The sequence below is a fragment of the Myodes glareolus genome, chromosome 1, assembly GCF_982192425.1.
Source record: "Myodes glareolus chromosome 1, mMyoGla1.1, whole genome shotgun sequence".
Taxonomy (NCBI): domain Eukaryota; kingdom Metazoa; phylum Chordata; class Mammalia; order Rodentia; family Cricetidae; genus Myodes; species Myodes glareolus.
The window spans coordinates 107,913,941-107,927,587 of NC_142026.1; the positions used below are offsets into that span (position 1 = coordinate 107,913,941).

The following is a 13,647-nucleotide window of genomic DNA, read 5'->3' on the forward strand; positions in this document are numbered from 1 at the left end:
AAACAGAAACACACATTAAAAACAAATATGCATACAGAAAAACACACAAACATGAAAAATCACAAACCATTACAAACACACATATAAATATACAATAAACAAACATATGCACACAAAACACAGACACAGAAACACATAGGAATACAAGGAAACATATAAGTTCAGAGATACAAAAACATACACAACCACTAACAAATACATATAAAATCACACACAAACAAAAGCACTCAAGCACACACACATAGACAGGACCCAAAAAGAAACAGACACACAAACATATAAGCGTATGCAAACAGAAACAGACGGCATGAAAGCATAAACAACTGGAAACCCACGCACACAAACAGAAATGTAGATGAGCAGAAGGTGAAACCTAGAGCCTCCGGACATTACTTCGAAACAGAGATATTTGCAGAGTCTGAATTAGCGCTCTCAGTCCAGATAATCTTTTACACCCCCAAAATAGCCTTTAAACACTCATCACCTAATACGAGAGCCAGTCAAAGGTGAGAGATTAACTTGATGCTAGAACCAGGCTATTCATAGAGAATGAAAGGATTTATGAATCACAGTTAGGATGGGCAATGTTGCTGCATAGTAGCCAGGAAAGAGTGGAAGGTGATAGGCCAAGACATGAAACTTTGTGGACACAAATATCACTCTTCAAACTGACATTTAAAATTGCATGAATTCATGGGATTTCATGTGTTAGTTTCATATACACTTTGCATACTGTTCAAATCTTAAATTGTTATCAAATCTTAGTGGTAAAAACATCAAGCCCCTTTCTTCTGTGAACAAGGCAGAATATCATTTTGTACAGCACATTATAAAACTGCGAATGGGACAACAGAAGCTGTTTCTTCTATTTAACTGTCAATTAGTAAGCAGTGACCGACCTTTGCCCATCTCTCCCTCACACCCCCTCTTGCCCATTACTATTAATCAACATTCTACGTCTGAATTTAATGATCTCACACAGACTACATTAAACATGTTAAGTGAGGCCATGCTGTATCTGCCTCTTGGCGCCTGGTTTATTACATTTAGCATAACATAATCCAGTTCCATTCATTTGATCGCAAGTGGAATATTTCATCCTTTGTCTTAATAGTATTCCATTGTGCACACATTCCACCTTTCTTTTCTTCAGTAGACAGACATTGTGGGAAAGCAGTCCAAGAATGGAGTCATGCGAGGATTCTCGTTGCTTTCGAAAGAGCAAGATGAGAGTCTTGTGACTTCAGGGTCTGCAAAACACAGAACGGTTCTGGGAATGTGTTTTCATGCTCCTCCCAGATGTAGTGAATAGGAGTAAATTTACTTCAGCTGTTTTTTTTTTGTTATGGAAAAACATGTTTTTGTCATATGCAGTTTGTCTCTATGAATACGTTTCTCACATGCTTCTTCTTAACCCTCAGATTATAAATTGTCAGATGCTCTGAATAATGTTGGCTACTGCATAAGACTTAAGTCTCATTTTTAAGCCCTACTCTCTCAGTTTCATGATGCCAATGAGAGCAGTAAATTGTCATTAGATTGATTCCACGTATTGAATACCCTAAAGAGTGCTTCGGTAAATGTGGGAGGGGAGTTATAGCTTTGGTGTACTGATTATCAACAGTCAAATACTTTAAATATAGATTCTTCATAACAACACTACTATAATAAAAGGCAACTGTGGTGATTATCAGCACACATTATGCTACAGCTTTTGATGAACAATGAGCAACTAGAGAAAATGAGAAATAGTGAGTAGTATGTCAACAAGAGTGCTTCCTCTGAATGATTATCTTAGAGTTAAAATGAATGCCTGTTTCTCCTTAAGGAAATGACTAAAAAGTTACTTCCTGAGTTTAGACACTAATTCAGTCAAGTAGTCCACCCAAGTGACTTGAATTATAGATATGTAATCTATTTTTATTGATACGTGTTGGTGTTTTGCCTGCATGTATGTCTGGGTGCGGGTGCTGGATCCTGTAGTTATAGACAGTTGTGAGTTGCCATGTGTGTGCTGGGAGTTGAGCATGGGTCCTTTGGAAGAGCAGTCAGTGTTCCTAACTTCTGAGTCATCCCTCCAGCTCCTGTAACCTGAATTCTAGAGAATTCTGTTTCGGTAGATTTTCTTAGGGCAAGAAAAGATCTCAATATCTTTTGCAGAACTGTAGACTCAAACTGGCAGAAAGACAAATTCAGATGAATTCAATATTAATATTTCAGTGAGCCTGCCTAAACCAGATATTTTAAGTTCAAAATGTATATAAGGTTTCCAAAGCAAGCTTGCTATCAAGTAAGAAATATAACCCTATCCAGTTTATGTTTATTGTGGCTCATATGTTGGATGTGGTAAGACTTTAAGACAATTGAGTAAAATCTTCTCCAATCATAAAGCACACTCCTTTTGAGATTTTCATTCCATTTATTATCCATTTCTTGAATATCTTTGATACTTGTCTATTATTAGTGGACACAGGTAGGGACTTAACCGTCACTGAATGCTCAGACACCACTGTAGGTCCACTTGGTTTTCAGCTCTTCTCAGCCATCTATGATCTTGTAGGACCCATTTGTTCTTATGTAATTTTAAAATGTTGGGATTTTAAATCGTTTTTTCTTCTTGCAAAGCAGAGGGGAAGGTGCACTTTCATACTTTGAAAATAAAGATATTTCAAAGTCCATAAATTAAAAATAGGTATCTTAATCATAAGTTAGCTAAGCACCACAGCTTGACAATGTATCCACTTCAAAAGCTAAACAGAAAATGTCTCCTTTCCAAGTTTAATATTTAGGAAATTTTCTTATGATAGGAAAACTCTCTATATAAGACATGACCAGTTTCTAATTAATTTGAGTTTAATTTGGATATTTATAGATCTAGTTTCTTTAAAGCAAACTTATCTCTGAATAGTGACAAATTTTCATTCTGTTGCAAAGGCTTTATTTAAAGCATATGTCAAGGATTTCCTGGGGAGTGGAAAGTTGCTGCTGACAGAGTAGAAAATGGCTCGCTGAGAGCAGACACCACCCTTGTCCTCTGAAGCCATCCACCTAGAGCGAGGCACAGCACCATTGTTGTGGATAGACAGATAGAGGGTTCTGGTTACAGAGAATATGAGGACTGTCACTCAAGCATCAAACATTTGCCCACATTTTCCATCCATTCTAAATACTGGTAGATAATTCTGTATTGCATTGCATACTTCCCTCTATGCTGAGAGGTGGAGTTTTCATTGTTCCTTACAATATATATTTAAAGGAGCATGTTTAAATACTTGCACATCTTTTCTTAAACAATAAAGTTATTTACAATGCATAGATAGTTAATTTCTATGTATTTCCTAAAATAAAGCTTGAAACTCTACAAATATATTGAAATTATATTCTAAATCCAAAGTCAGCAGGTTGGAGAAGGCTTTTTCAACAACTATAACAAGGAAATATTCTTACTATATCAGGAGATCTTACATGTCAGTAAGAAAAATAACATTGCTGTTATGCAAACAACCAAAAATGACATTCACAATTCAGACAAAAAAGGATGATTCTTAAGATGAGGACGCAGCGACAAAGATGATAAAAAATATTGTTTGATTTGTCAGTGTATGCATCCATCCTCCTAACAAATACCTGAATGCCTGATATAGCTAATAAAAGTATTAATAAGATACAAGCAATATTAGTAAGGTTATGGGGGATGACTTTGATCATGTCTATTGGGTGGAGAGTCATCTAACATAACATCGTGGGATGTCCATTTTTTCAATATATTAAAATTCAAGTTGACACACCTTTAGTCTAAAATAGAAATTTCACTTCCAATAATTTAGCTCAGAGGTGGTATCATATATGTAGACAGGTCATATTATAATAATTAATTTTTGCATTATTTTAATCATTATTACTAATATATTTCTTGAAACATGTCTCTCCAGAATTCTCTTAGATAGTTTGCATTTACAAAACACATGAGAGAAGTAAGTTATAAAATGGCAGCAAAATATTTCTGAAAGTGTCTCAACCTAACACAGGAGGAGTTTTGCTTCATATATGAGATCCTAGCCCTCAGTCTTATCTAAGGACCCCAGTATATGTGCACTGTTGCTTAAAGAGAAACTTCCTGACAACTTGTAACTGCCCATTAACGGGGTATTGACTTATACCTCCTCTCTAGTGAGACTCTGTGTAGTCTTAGTTGATACCCATGCTGATATGGACAGAACAGTATGGATAGTAAGGTCAGGCAGTTCAAAAGATTATGTATACACACAAAACAGCTGTGCACATGCATGCATATGTACATACAAAGTGTATGTTTTCTGATACACAAACATAAATCAATAAAAGAACAGATAACCAAATCTATAGGAGAAAGGAGACAACAAATATTGTTCCCCAACTGTTGCAGGAAGGCAGCTTGTTTGTTTCTGGCTGCTCAGCCCCAAGATAATCACATAGAAACCATATTATTTGTAATACTGTTTGGCCAATAGCTTAAGCATATTTCTGACTAACTTATATCTTAAATTAACCCATCTCCATTAGTCTGTGTATCACCACGAGACTGTGGCTAACCAGGTAAAGTTGCAGCATCTGTCTCCAGCGGGGCTACATGGCTTCTTTCTGACTCTGCCTTCTTTCTCCCAGCATTCAGTTTAGTCTTCCCCTCCAAGTTCTACTCTACCCTATCACAGGCCCCAAACAGCTTCTTTATTAACCAAGGGTATTCACAGAACACAGAAGGGAATCCCACATCCCCTGATTCTCAACCTCATAAAAATTCTATATGTATTTCAAAACTTTACCAAGTCTTTTCTGGGAAAAGTGATTTTTCCACCACTGTCTTGAATTCTTATAATGCAACATGAAAAATATAAAGAGGGTGCAGAGCAGGTCAAATCAATTGAACTTATCTAAAAGGCATTATGGTAATCATGTTGCATGCATCATTGCATTTGATGCTTTCAAACCTTCCTATCTGCTAATGACTATTGCCTGTCTCGTGCATTATGTGGAAACAGAGTCTCAGTGAAAGGAGGGCATTACTTATATCACATGACTGCCAATCAGGGGCAAGAACATCCAATCCAAACTACCTGGGGCTCTCATTCTGTCTTGACACCTAACATGTAAATCTCTCATTGGATGTGGAGAACTGATTTGGGACCCTATCACAGGCCCCAAACAGCTTCTTTATTAACCAAGGGTATTCACAGAACACAGAAGGGAATCCCACATCCCCTGATTCTCAACCTCATAAAAATTCTATATGTATTTCAAAACTTTACCAAGTCTTTTCTGGGAAAAGTGATTTTTCCACCACTGTCTTGAATTCTTATAATGCAACATGAAAAATATAAAGAGGGTGCAGAGCAGGTCAAATCAATTGAACTTATCTAAAAGGCATTATGGTAATCATGTTGCATGCATCATTGCATTTGATGCTTTCAAACCTTCCTATCTGCTAATGACTATTGCCTGTCTCGTGCATTATGTGGAAACAGAGTCTCAGTGAAAGGAGGGCATTACTTATATCACATGACTGCCAATCAGGGGCAAGAACATCCAATCCAAACTACCTGGGGCTCTCATTCTGTCTTGACACCTAACATGTAAATCTCTCATTGGATGTGGAGAACTGTACCAGCAGTTTGGAAGACAGATTCCTGAATCTCACTCCAGAACAGAGTCCAATACTAAGAAAGATACCTTGTATGTGATTTCCCCTGTCTCTGACTTGGTTTAGTGATTTCTGACGAGGATCTCATCATAATTGAAATCAATAGTAGCAAATATAAAATAACTAGCAGAGAAGCTTGCCTATTGAAAAGTTTTATTTGTTATTAATGATGAAAAACGGGACTAATTAACTCCTCCCTGCCCATTTTACCCATTGGATGTAGTGGAGGGTGTCACCCAGGGGCATTATTAATCATAGATTACATGATTGTTAATCATTCAGTGCTCTGTTCAATAATTTATCTGTCATAATGGAGTATAGACTGAACTATATGAAATTGTATTGGCATTTTTCTCTTCTGTTGAACTTATAGATTTTAATTATTCAAAATTCCCTTATAAGAATGAATTTATTGGCATATATGTAATAAGTACAAATGCTTTTAATAAGGATTTGTGTGTCCATGTTTTATGGATAATGAAATATTTTTAAATATATTTAAATCATGAAGCTAGTACTTACTGCTTTTTATTTTGACTGTAGCATGTAATTGTCACGGAAAAGCTGAAGAGTGTTATTATGATGAAAATGTTGCCAAAAGAAATCTGAGTTTAAACATACATGGGAAGTACATCGGAGGGGGTGTGTGCATCAACTGTACACAAAATACGGCTGGGATCAACTGTGAGACGTGTATTGATGGATTCTTCAGACCGAAAGGGGTAAAGTAGACTTTTCTTTTATTAAGCTTTATTTTTTATTTTTCATAAGAGTTATGTATCTCAAACTGACATAACAGCATCTCTAAAACATTGCACTTCGCTTTTTAAAAGGTGACTGTGGACTTTTCTTACCTGAAAGTGTGTTGTACCTTTTTAAGGATGTAGTGTGCAGTGTCAGAGTCGCTCCAGAAGAGTCTCCTTTGACTTCCTCAAGTTGGAATACATTGCAGCAAAAGTGTCTTTTGATCATAGAAAATTCATACGTTTGCCTTTCAGTAAATGTTCAACAACAACGACAACAAAAACTAGAACCAGACAGGACTCGTTCATTTTTATCTTCATTTATCTATCATAAATTTGAAGATTTATCCATTCATGCTATGTGTACCAATAACTGTTCATTTAAAAGAACTAATGATATTCCTTTGCATGAGCATAGGAAGTAATTCTAGCCATTTACCCATCAATGGATATTGAGGTGACATTCAGATTCTGATTATTTTCTACAAACAAGTCTACATATGTCTTATTGTAGTCTTTCTTTAACTTATCTTACGGATATATACTTCAGAATGAAATATTTGTCTCATAAGATGAGTCTCTATTAAAATTTATGAGAAATCTCTACATTGTTATCAAATAATCAAGACATTTTACATGCTCACAATAAATATTTGATCTTTATGAGTTCCATGTATCCACTGATATTTATAGTTGACAACCTTTTTGGATTTTTAGTCATTCAGATGACTTGAAACTACAGCGTTATATTCTTATATTTTAACTAAAATGCCTATTGACCACTTGTATATCTTCTATCATGAAGCATATGCTCAAATAAAGATACTATTCTTTTTTATTTAGACAATTTCTATTTTTAATTTTAAATAATATTTTGAGCATTTTTTGTATTTGGCATGAAATAATGACTTAGACTTACATCTAGTTATTTAGAAATCATATTATAGTGCAGTGATGATGCACATCTTTAATCCCAGCACTCAGGAGGCAGAGGCAGGTGGATCTCTGTGAGTTCGAGGCCAGCCTGGTCTACAGGAGCTAGTTCCAGGACAGGCTCCAAATCTACAGAGAAACCTTGTCTCAAAAAACAGAAAACAAACAAACAAACAGTAATCATATTACATTGACACACAATGTGCCTCCGTTTGTTCAGCCCACATTCTAGGTGCACTAACATCAGTACACTTGGAGTCAGGCAATGTGCGTTCACCCACTTTATACTGCTTTGGAACAAGGCTCTCTCTTCAGTAATTTATTTGCATTTCCACAAAAATTAAAATTATTTCTTTTACTTTTTGAGATTATAATTATACCATTTCCTACTTCCTTTTCTTTCCTCGATACTCTCCCATATTCCCCCACTCACCCTTTTGGTTTTTAAAATTCATGGCATCTTTTTTTCACTAATTGGTGGTGGTGGTGGTGTGTGTGCAGTCTACATAATGTTACTATAGGTATATGTTTTCAGGCTGGTCAAGAAAACACTAGTTGGCTATCATAAAATTTTACAATCATTTTCTCAAATAAAGATAATATTGTTTGTTACATGTTTAGAATCTATGTATAAGAGGGAGAGAAAGATTGTGATATTACTATTGAGTCATTTTATGAACATCATATCTCTTTGTACTTTTCAAAACTTAACAATAATTTTGAAACAAAGATTGTACATATGCTTGGTTAAATTTAAATAAGCCTTTTGTTTGTATTTTTGTGTCTAAAATAGTAATTAAGTGATTAAGTAAAACTTTTTTCTAATTCTTTCATTTTATTATTAAGAAAAAATTAATACTGAGTTTGTCATCAGTACTTATGAAAAATTCATTTGTTGGTTCCAGGATTCTTATGGTATGCTTTAGAATTGCACACTTGGACTCTTGTCATCAAATAACCTCAGGATCACTCTTTACTTTGAAATATTTATGCTGATGTTAAATAGGATTGGTGAGAGCTGACAGTTTTATTTTGTTCTCACTTTAACTATAAATATAATAATTCACTATTGAGCATGGTGTGAGTTATGGGATTTTTATGGGTGCCTTTTATCAGATTCAGCAACTTCTCTGCTCGTCCCGGGTAGCTGAGCATTTTTATAATAAAAAAAAATGCTGAAGCATTTGGTCAAATGTTTTTCTGCATTTTTTAAAATAAATATATGTATTTTCAATTTGTGTGTTAAAGTGGTTAGCCTGTATTTATTTGCAGAATATGAAGACAATTTTGCATTTGTGTATTAAATATGGTTTATTTATAAAAATAGTATAATTTTCATGCATGGGATGATTTTATTTAGTTAAGGAGTTTTGTTTTGTTGTATAAGGAATTTGGGACTTTAACATTTTTATGATATCTTTGTCAGTCATTTGCAATATAGTTTACTACGCTCAAACAAAAGAGCTAGGAAATGCTTCCTTTTCCTCAGATTAAAAAAATGTTTATGTACAATGGAAATTAGATCTTTTCCAAACATTTAGTACAATTTAGAATTTCCGAGCGAGATAACAAACTTGCAATTTTTCACTTTTCATGATTGCTTGGAGTAAAATTTGATATTAATTAATTTTTAAAATTAGATATATGGCTAAACCTAACAGGTTTTATATTTTTATGTTATTTTTGTGTATGACAGAGTCTCATGATGGAGCTATTATCAAACTGGAATTACCTAGCCAGGCACACAAATATTGAAATTACAGACAACCCTCACTGATCATGCTAATGTATCTTATTTTTCAGAGTAGTTTCTATTTTCTTCCAAGCAGTCAAACTTTTACTATGAAGATTGTGTTTGTGTGTTGACTAACCCCTATTCCTTTAAAAGCCTATATCACTTTGTGAGTGTGGTACCATCATCTGCTAGATTTCATTAGTCCTTATGAAAGCACACCTGACATTTGTTTCTTGTTCCCACTATGTGTACTCTTTCTTAATTCATTACCTGGAATAAAGATTTGACTGTGTGAATTTCAGCCAGGGTTTCACCAAATAGTTTAGGATGGTCTGAAACTGACTATGCAGTCCAGACTGGCCTCAAACTCATCCCTCTCGGGCTTCAGTCTCCAGAGCTCTGGCATCAGGAGCTGGTCCCAATGCCACTGCCTTCTAGACACCTCCTTTAGGTTTGCCTCTCAACAATTGTTCTACATTTTGGAAAACTGCCCTACCTATCAGATTAAGTGCATGGTCTGTGTATGCTTTGCAAGCAAATAACTATCTTCACCTTTGTGATAGGAAACGAAAGAAGAGAATAGATACAGGGTAGGAGGAGGGCGAGAGAGACAGAAACGGACATTCTGCACTTTACCACTGGTCAGTTTACACAAAATATTCCCCATTGTCAGTACACAGCAGTGTGTTGTCAAGATTCCTCCTTGCTTATCTTGCATGGTTCACTGAGCTTCTCATAGCAACCGACTTTGATTTTGCTTCACATTGAGAATATTTTAGGGTACTCATTTTGTTTTGTTGAGACAGGGTTTCATGTAACCCAATTGGTGGCTAGACTTACAGTTGAGGCTGCTTACGATACTCCTACCTCCGACTCCCAAATGCCGAGATCTCCAGACCTGATAGGCCGTTATTTATTAACTGTATTATTTGGTCTATGTTCTCTTTTTCCTTTCTGAGACAAACTACCTGTGTGATAAGTGACTTAATTGTTCCCGTCAGGTTGCTGAGGTCTTAATTACCTTTTATTTCTTTTTCATTTTTCAGATTGAATAGTTTCTCTTTATCTGACATCATGCCATTGGGTTGACCACACCCCTATTCATAATCTAAATTATACACATCCAATGAATTTGAAAACTTGAGATTTTGTTTTTTCAGCGGTCTAGAGTTTTGTTTTGTTTTGTTTCTTCCTTTCTCATACTTTGTAAAGTATTTCAGTTGAAATTCTTCATGCATCCCTCATAAACATCATTCTATTAATTATGTGACATATCTATAGTTCCTGTATTGACCTCCTTGTGTGTTCATTTCAATCCTGGGTCTCCATGGGGTCTATTTTTATCGACTTCTCTTTCATAAGGATGATCACATTTTTCTGTTTTTCTCATGCCTACAAACACACATTCTTACAGTGCGTTTGTGGTGATAAAGTACAAACCTCCTGGATCCCATTTTCTTCCTCTGAAGATTTTGAATGCATCCTAAGTAGAGTAAACTTGCTGGAGCGTAGAGTGGAGGACGAGAGCATTTGATGCTTGAGAGACGGCTGATGGAAAGCTCTTGGTGCTTAACTTACATTTCTAAGTTCTTTTAAAAACCTGTCTAGTTGGTGCAAAGCACTGAAAACTCTACTCAAGTTTCTTTGTTTTCTTTTTAGTTCTTTCCAGTGGACTTCTTGGCATTCTGTGAATGATTGTTTTATGCAGAATCAATCAGTTAAACTGTGAGCAGATGTTAATACACAGGTGTAGATATCCACCCTTCCACAGCATCTCTCCAGTAGATTTTTTCATTCTGTTCTCCAAACATGAACTTTTGTTTTGCAAATCATATTATGATTATTATTATTATTATGGCTTGCTTATCAAGATGGGGTTTCTCTGTGTAGCCTTGTCTGTGCTGGAACTCATTTAGTAGACCAGATTTGTCTTGAACTCACAGAGATCCGCCTGTCTCAGCTTTCCAAGTGCTGGGATTAAAGGTGTGTGCCACCAAAGCCCATATCAAATATCAAATTTTTATAGTTCATGACTGATTTTTATTATGCTCAAAGTATCAAGTAATCAATTGTCACATTTCCCCCAAATTCACATTTTCATCTGATGGTATGTCAGACCAAGGTACATTGTCATGATCGTAACTAATAATTGGGTTTAATTTCTTTTACAAGTGACACAGGTAAAGGAATAAACAACTTTTGCAATTATTATAAAAATGTTTATATTAAAAAAGAATTTTTTAAAAATGAAAATTTTACAAACATTTACTATCTGGGTAGACATTTACAAAGTTACAAAATCAAAAGCGTTGTGTCTGGCAAATTGTTAAGTAAATTGTTTCCATTATATTCTTAAAATGTCCTGATGTTTGGAGAGGTAGCCTAGAATAGAAGCATTTACGTAGCAGGCATGAGACCTTTGATCTTACTGAATTTAATTTGATCCTAGATTTATCTACTAAATTCATATATTTGATTTGACTGACATGTGTATATTTCACACATAAAATATTTAACAAAATTTACTAAGAGCTAATTAGTAATAATCTGAATTATTTTGAGAGCACTGAATTCATTATAGAACACATCTGTTTGTCAGTGTCATAGGTTAGAGAATTTCCTTATCAACGACCTGACTCAGGCAGCTTTTCCTTATCAGGATCAGACAAAATAATTTTCTAGAAGGCTTTGTTTCCTCATTCTTGTCATTGCAAACATGAATTAGGTTGTAACAGTCAAAAGTTAATTCAAAGTATCTATAATGTCTTGTAATATGCCACAGAGGTTTTTCTTTCCTAAAGTCTGGTGGCTTTTCCCTGTAGAAAGCCCTGCTCTAAACTTTATTCACAAATAACTCCTTCTATTTAAACTCCAGTATAAAAGCCACTGTTTCCGCAAAATTACTATTTAAATGGAACGTGATGGGTTGTGGCATTTGATCCTAGAGGCTTCTCTCGTGTGTCTATTTTATTACATTTCTTTAATCGGTGTCTTACAAAAGTTTTATTCCCCTAAACTGTTTAACATGGCTCATGTCTGCATTAGGTACAGTGCTAGCTCCGTGGGGACATGATTAAAAATGTCTTAAACAAATGATGGTTGTTAAATGGTAGTGAACTTTAGTCATATTTAATTAGATATATAATCAAGTATAGTTTTTACATCATGATTTATATCAGCAAAAAAGTTTCCCCTTAAAAATTAAACTATGTATAGACACATGTGAAAGATGCAGTCTACTGGAGAAAGTATATTCATGCATGTCATTTCCTGGGATGTCAGTGTAGGGTTTTTGCTTTCCACCTGGCCATCTGGAAAACAAACGGGAGGGCAGAAGTGTGAGCAGTTTAGATTTGTTTAATTAAATTAATCAACAGTTAAAGCTACTAGTGATCCTAAGCATTTACTGTATGCCAAAGATCTTGTGAGATACCTTCCATGCATCCCTCTTCATTTTTCCCTACAGAACATCGCTGGAGCAATTGTCATTGTCCAGGTGTCAAAGTTAAGGGTGAGGCCTGAAAAGGCCCCGATGGGATGTGAGATCAACTTCTTCTACTAACAGAATCTGAAAATTTATTTCCAGGATATACAGCTTCCTAGAAAACCAGGTTTCTAATCTAAATTTTTAATTGTGCCTCCGTTGAGCAGTAAATGTAAATTTCTACTTGAATAATTATGACATGATTAGTGTGAAGGTTCTTGAAAGTAAACAGGGAGGAAAGCTGACATTGCTGATTTTAAACCATGTCATATTAAGACATAGAATTAGCAGGTACGTTAAGTTATGTGAAATATTTGAGTATCCCTAACAAATATCATCATTTTGTTATGATAATAATGCAGTGATTATAAAACACGAAAAAATCTTATTGATTATTGACTCTAAATAACAAGTATCTACAGATTGATGGTATCAAATGCTTTACTTTGTGTATCTAATTAGAAAAAATGGATTTTAGAAGCTCTCCAATCTGTGTCTAAGATAAATACTGATAATCTTATCAAAATAATTGGTTATGTATTTTTTTTTTAGAAAAACTGTCCTGAATTGTTTCCTGAGTTGAAAACACTGGCGTTTTTATTACACTCGATTCAAGTCATTTCATTTATTTTTCAGGTGTCACCAAATTATCCGAGTCCATGCCAGCCATGTCGCTGTGATCCGGTTGGCTCCTTAGGTGAAGTCTGTGTCAAGGATGAGAAATATGCCCGGCGAGGTAGGCACAGTAGAGAGCTGCGCCCTGATGAAAGGGTGACGGCAAGTCAAACACCATCCTTTTCAGAGAGATTCCCAATAATTCCGTCCAAGCCGTCAGGATTCTGACATCTAACAGTGTGCTTTCTAGGATCCCATTTTTTTTTCTTTTTTTTTTAATTATTATTATTAATTTATAAAAATTTCCACTTCTTCCCCTCCTCCAAATACCCTCCCACTCTCCCCCCACTCTCCTCCTCCCTCTTCAGTCCAAAGAGCAGTCAGGGTTTCCTGCCCTGTGGGAAGTTCAAGTTCCTCCCCCCTCCCTCCAGGTCTAGGAAGGTGAGCATCCAAACAGACT

The 13,647-nt window shown here is 35.3% G+C and overlaps 1 protein-coding gene across 3 annotated transcripts in view; it reads left to right on the plus strand.

Annotated features, from left to right (window-relative positions):
* Positions 1 to 13,647, plus strand: part of Lama2 (laminin subunit alpha 2) — a 597,153-nt gene that overhangs the window by 243,076 nt on the left and 340,430 nt on the right. For all 3 annotated transcript variants that reach the window (XM_085689751.2, XM_085689745.2, XM_085689747.2), the window contains exons 8-9: positions 6,221 to 6,399; positions 13,209 to 13,308. In XM_085689751.2, coding sequence (XP_085545877.2) covers positions 6,221 to 6,399; positions 13,209 to 13,308 — 279 coding nt within the window. The remainder of the gene's footprint in view (positions 1 to 6,220; positions 6,400 to 13,208; positions 13,309 to 13,647) is intronic.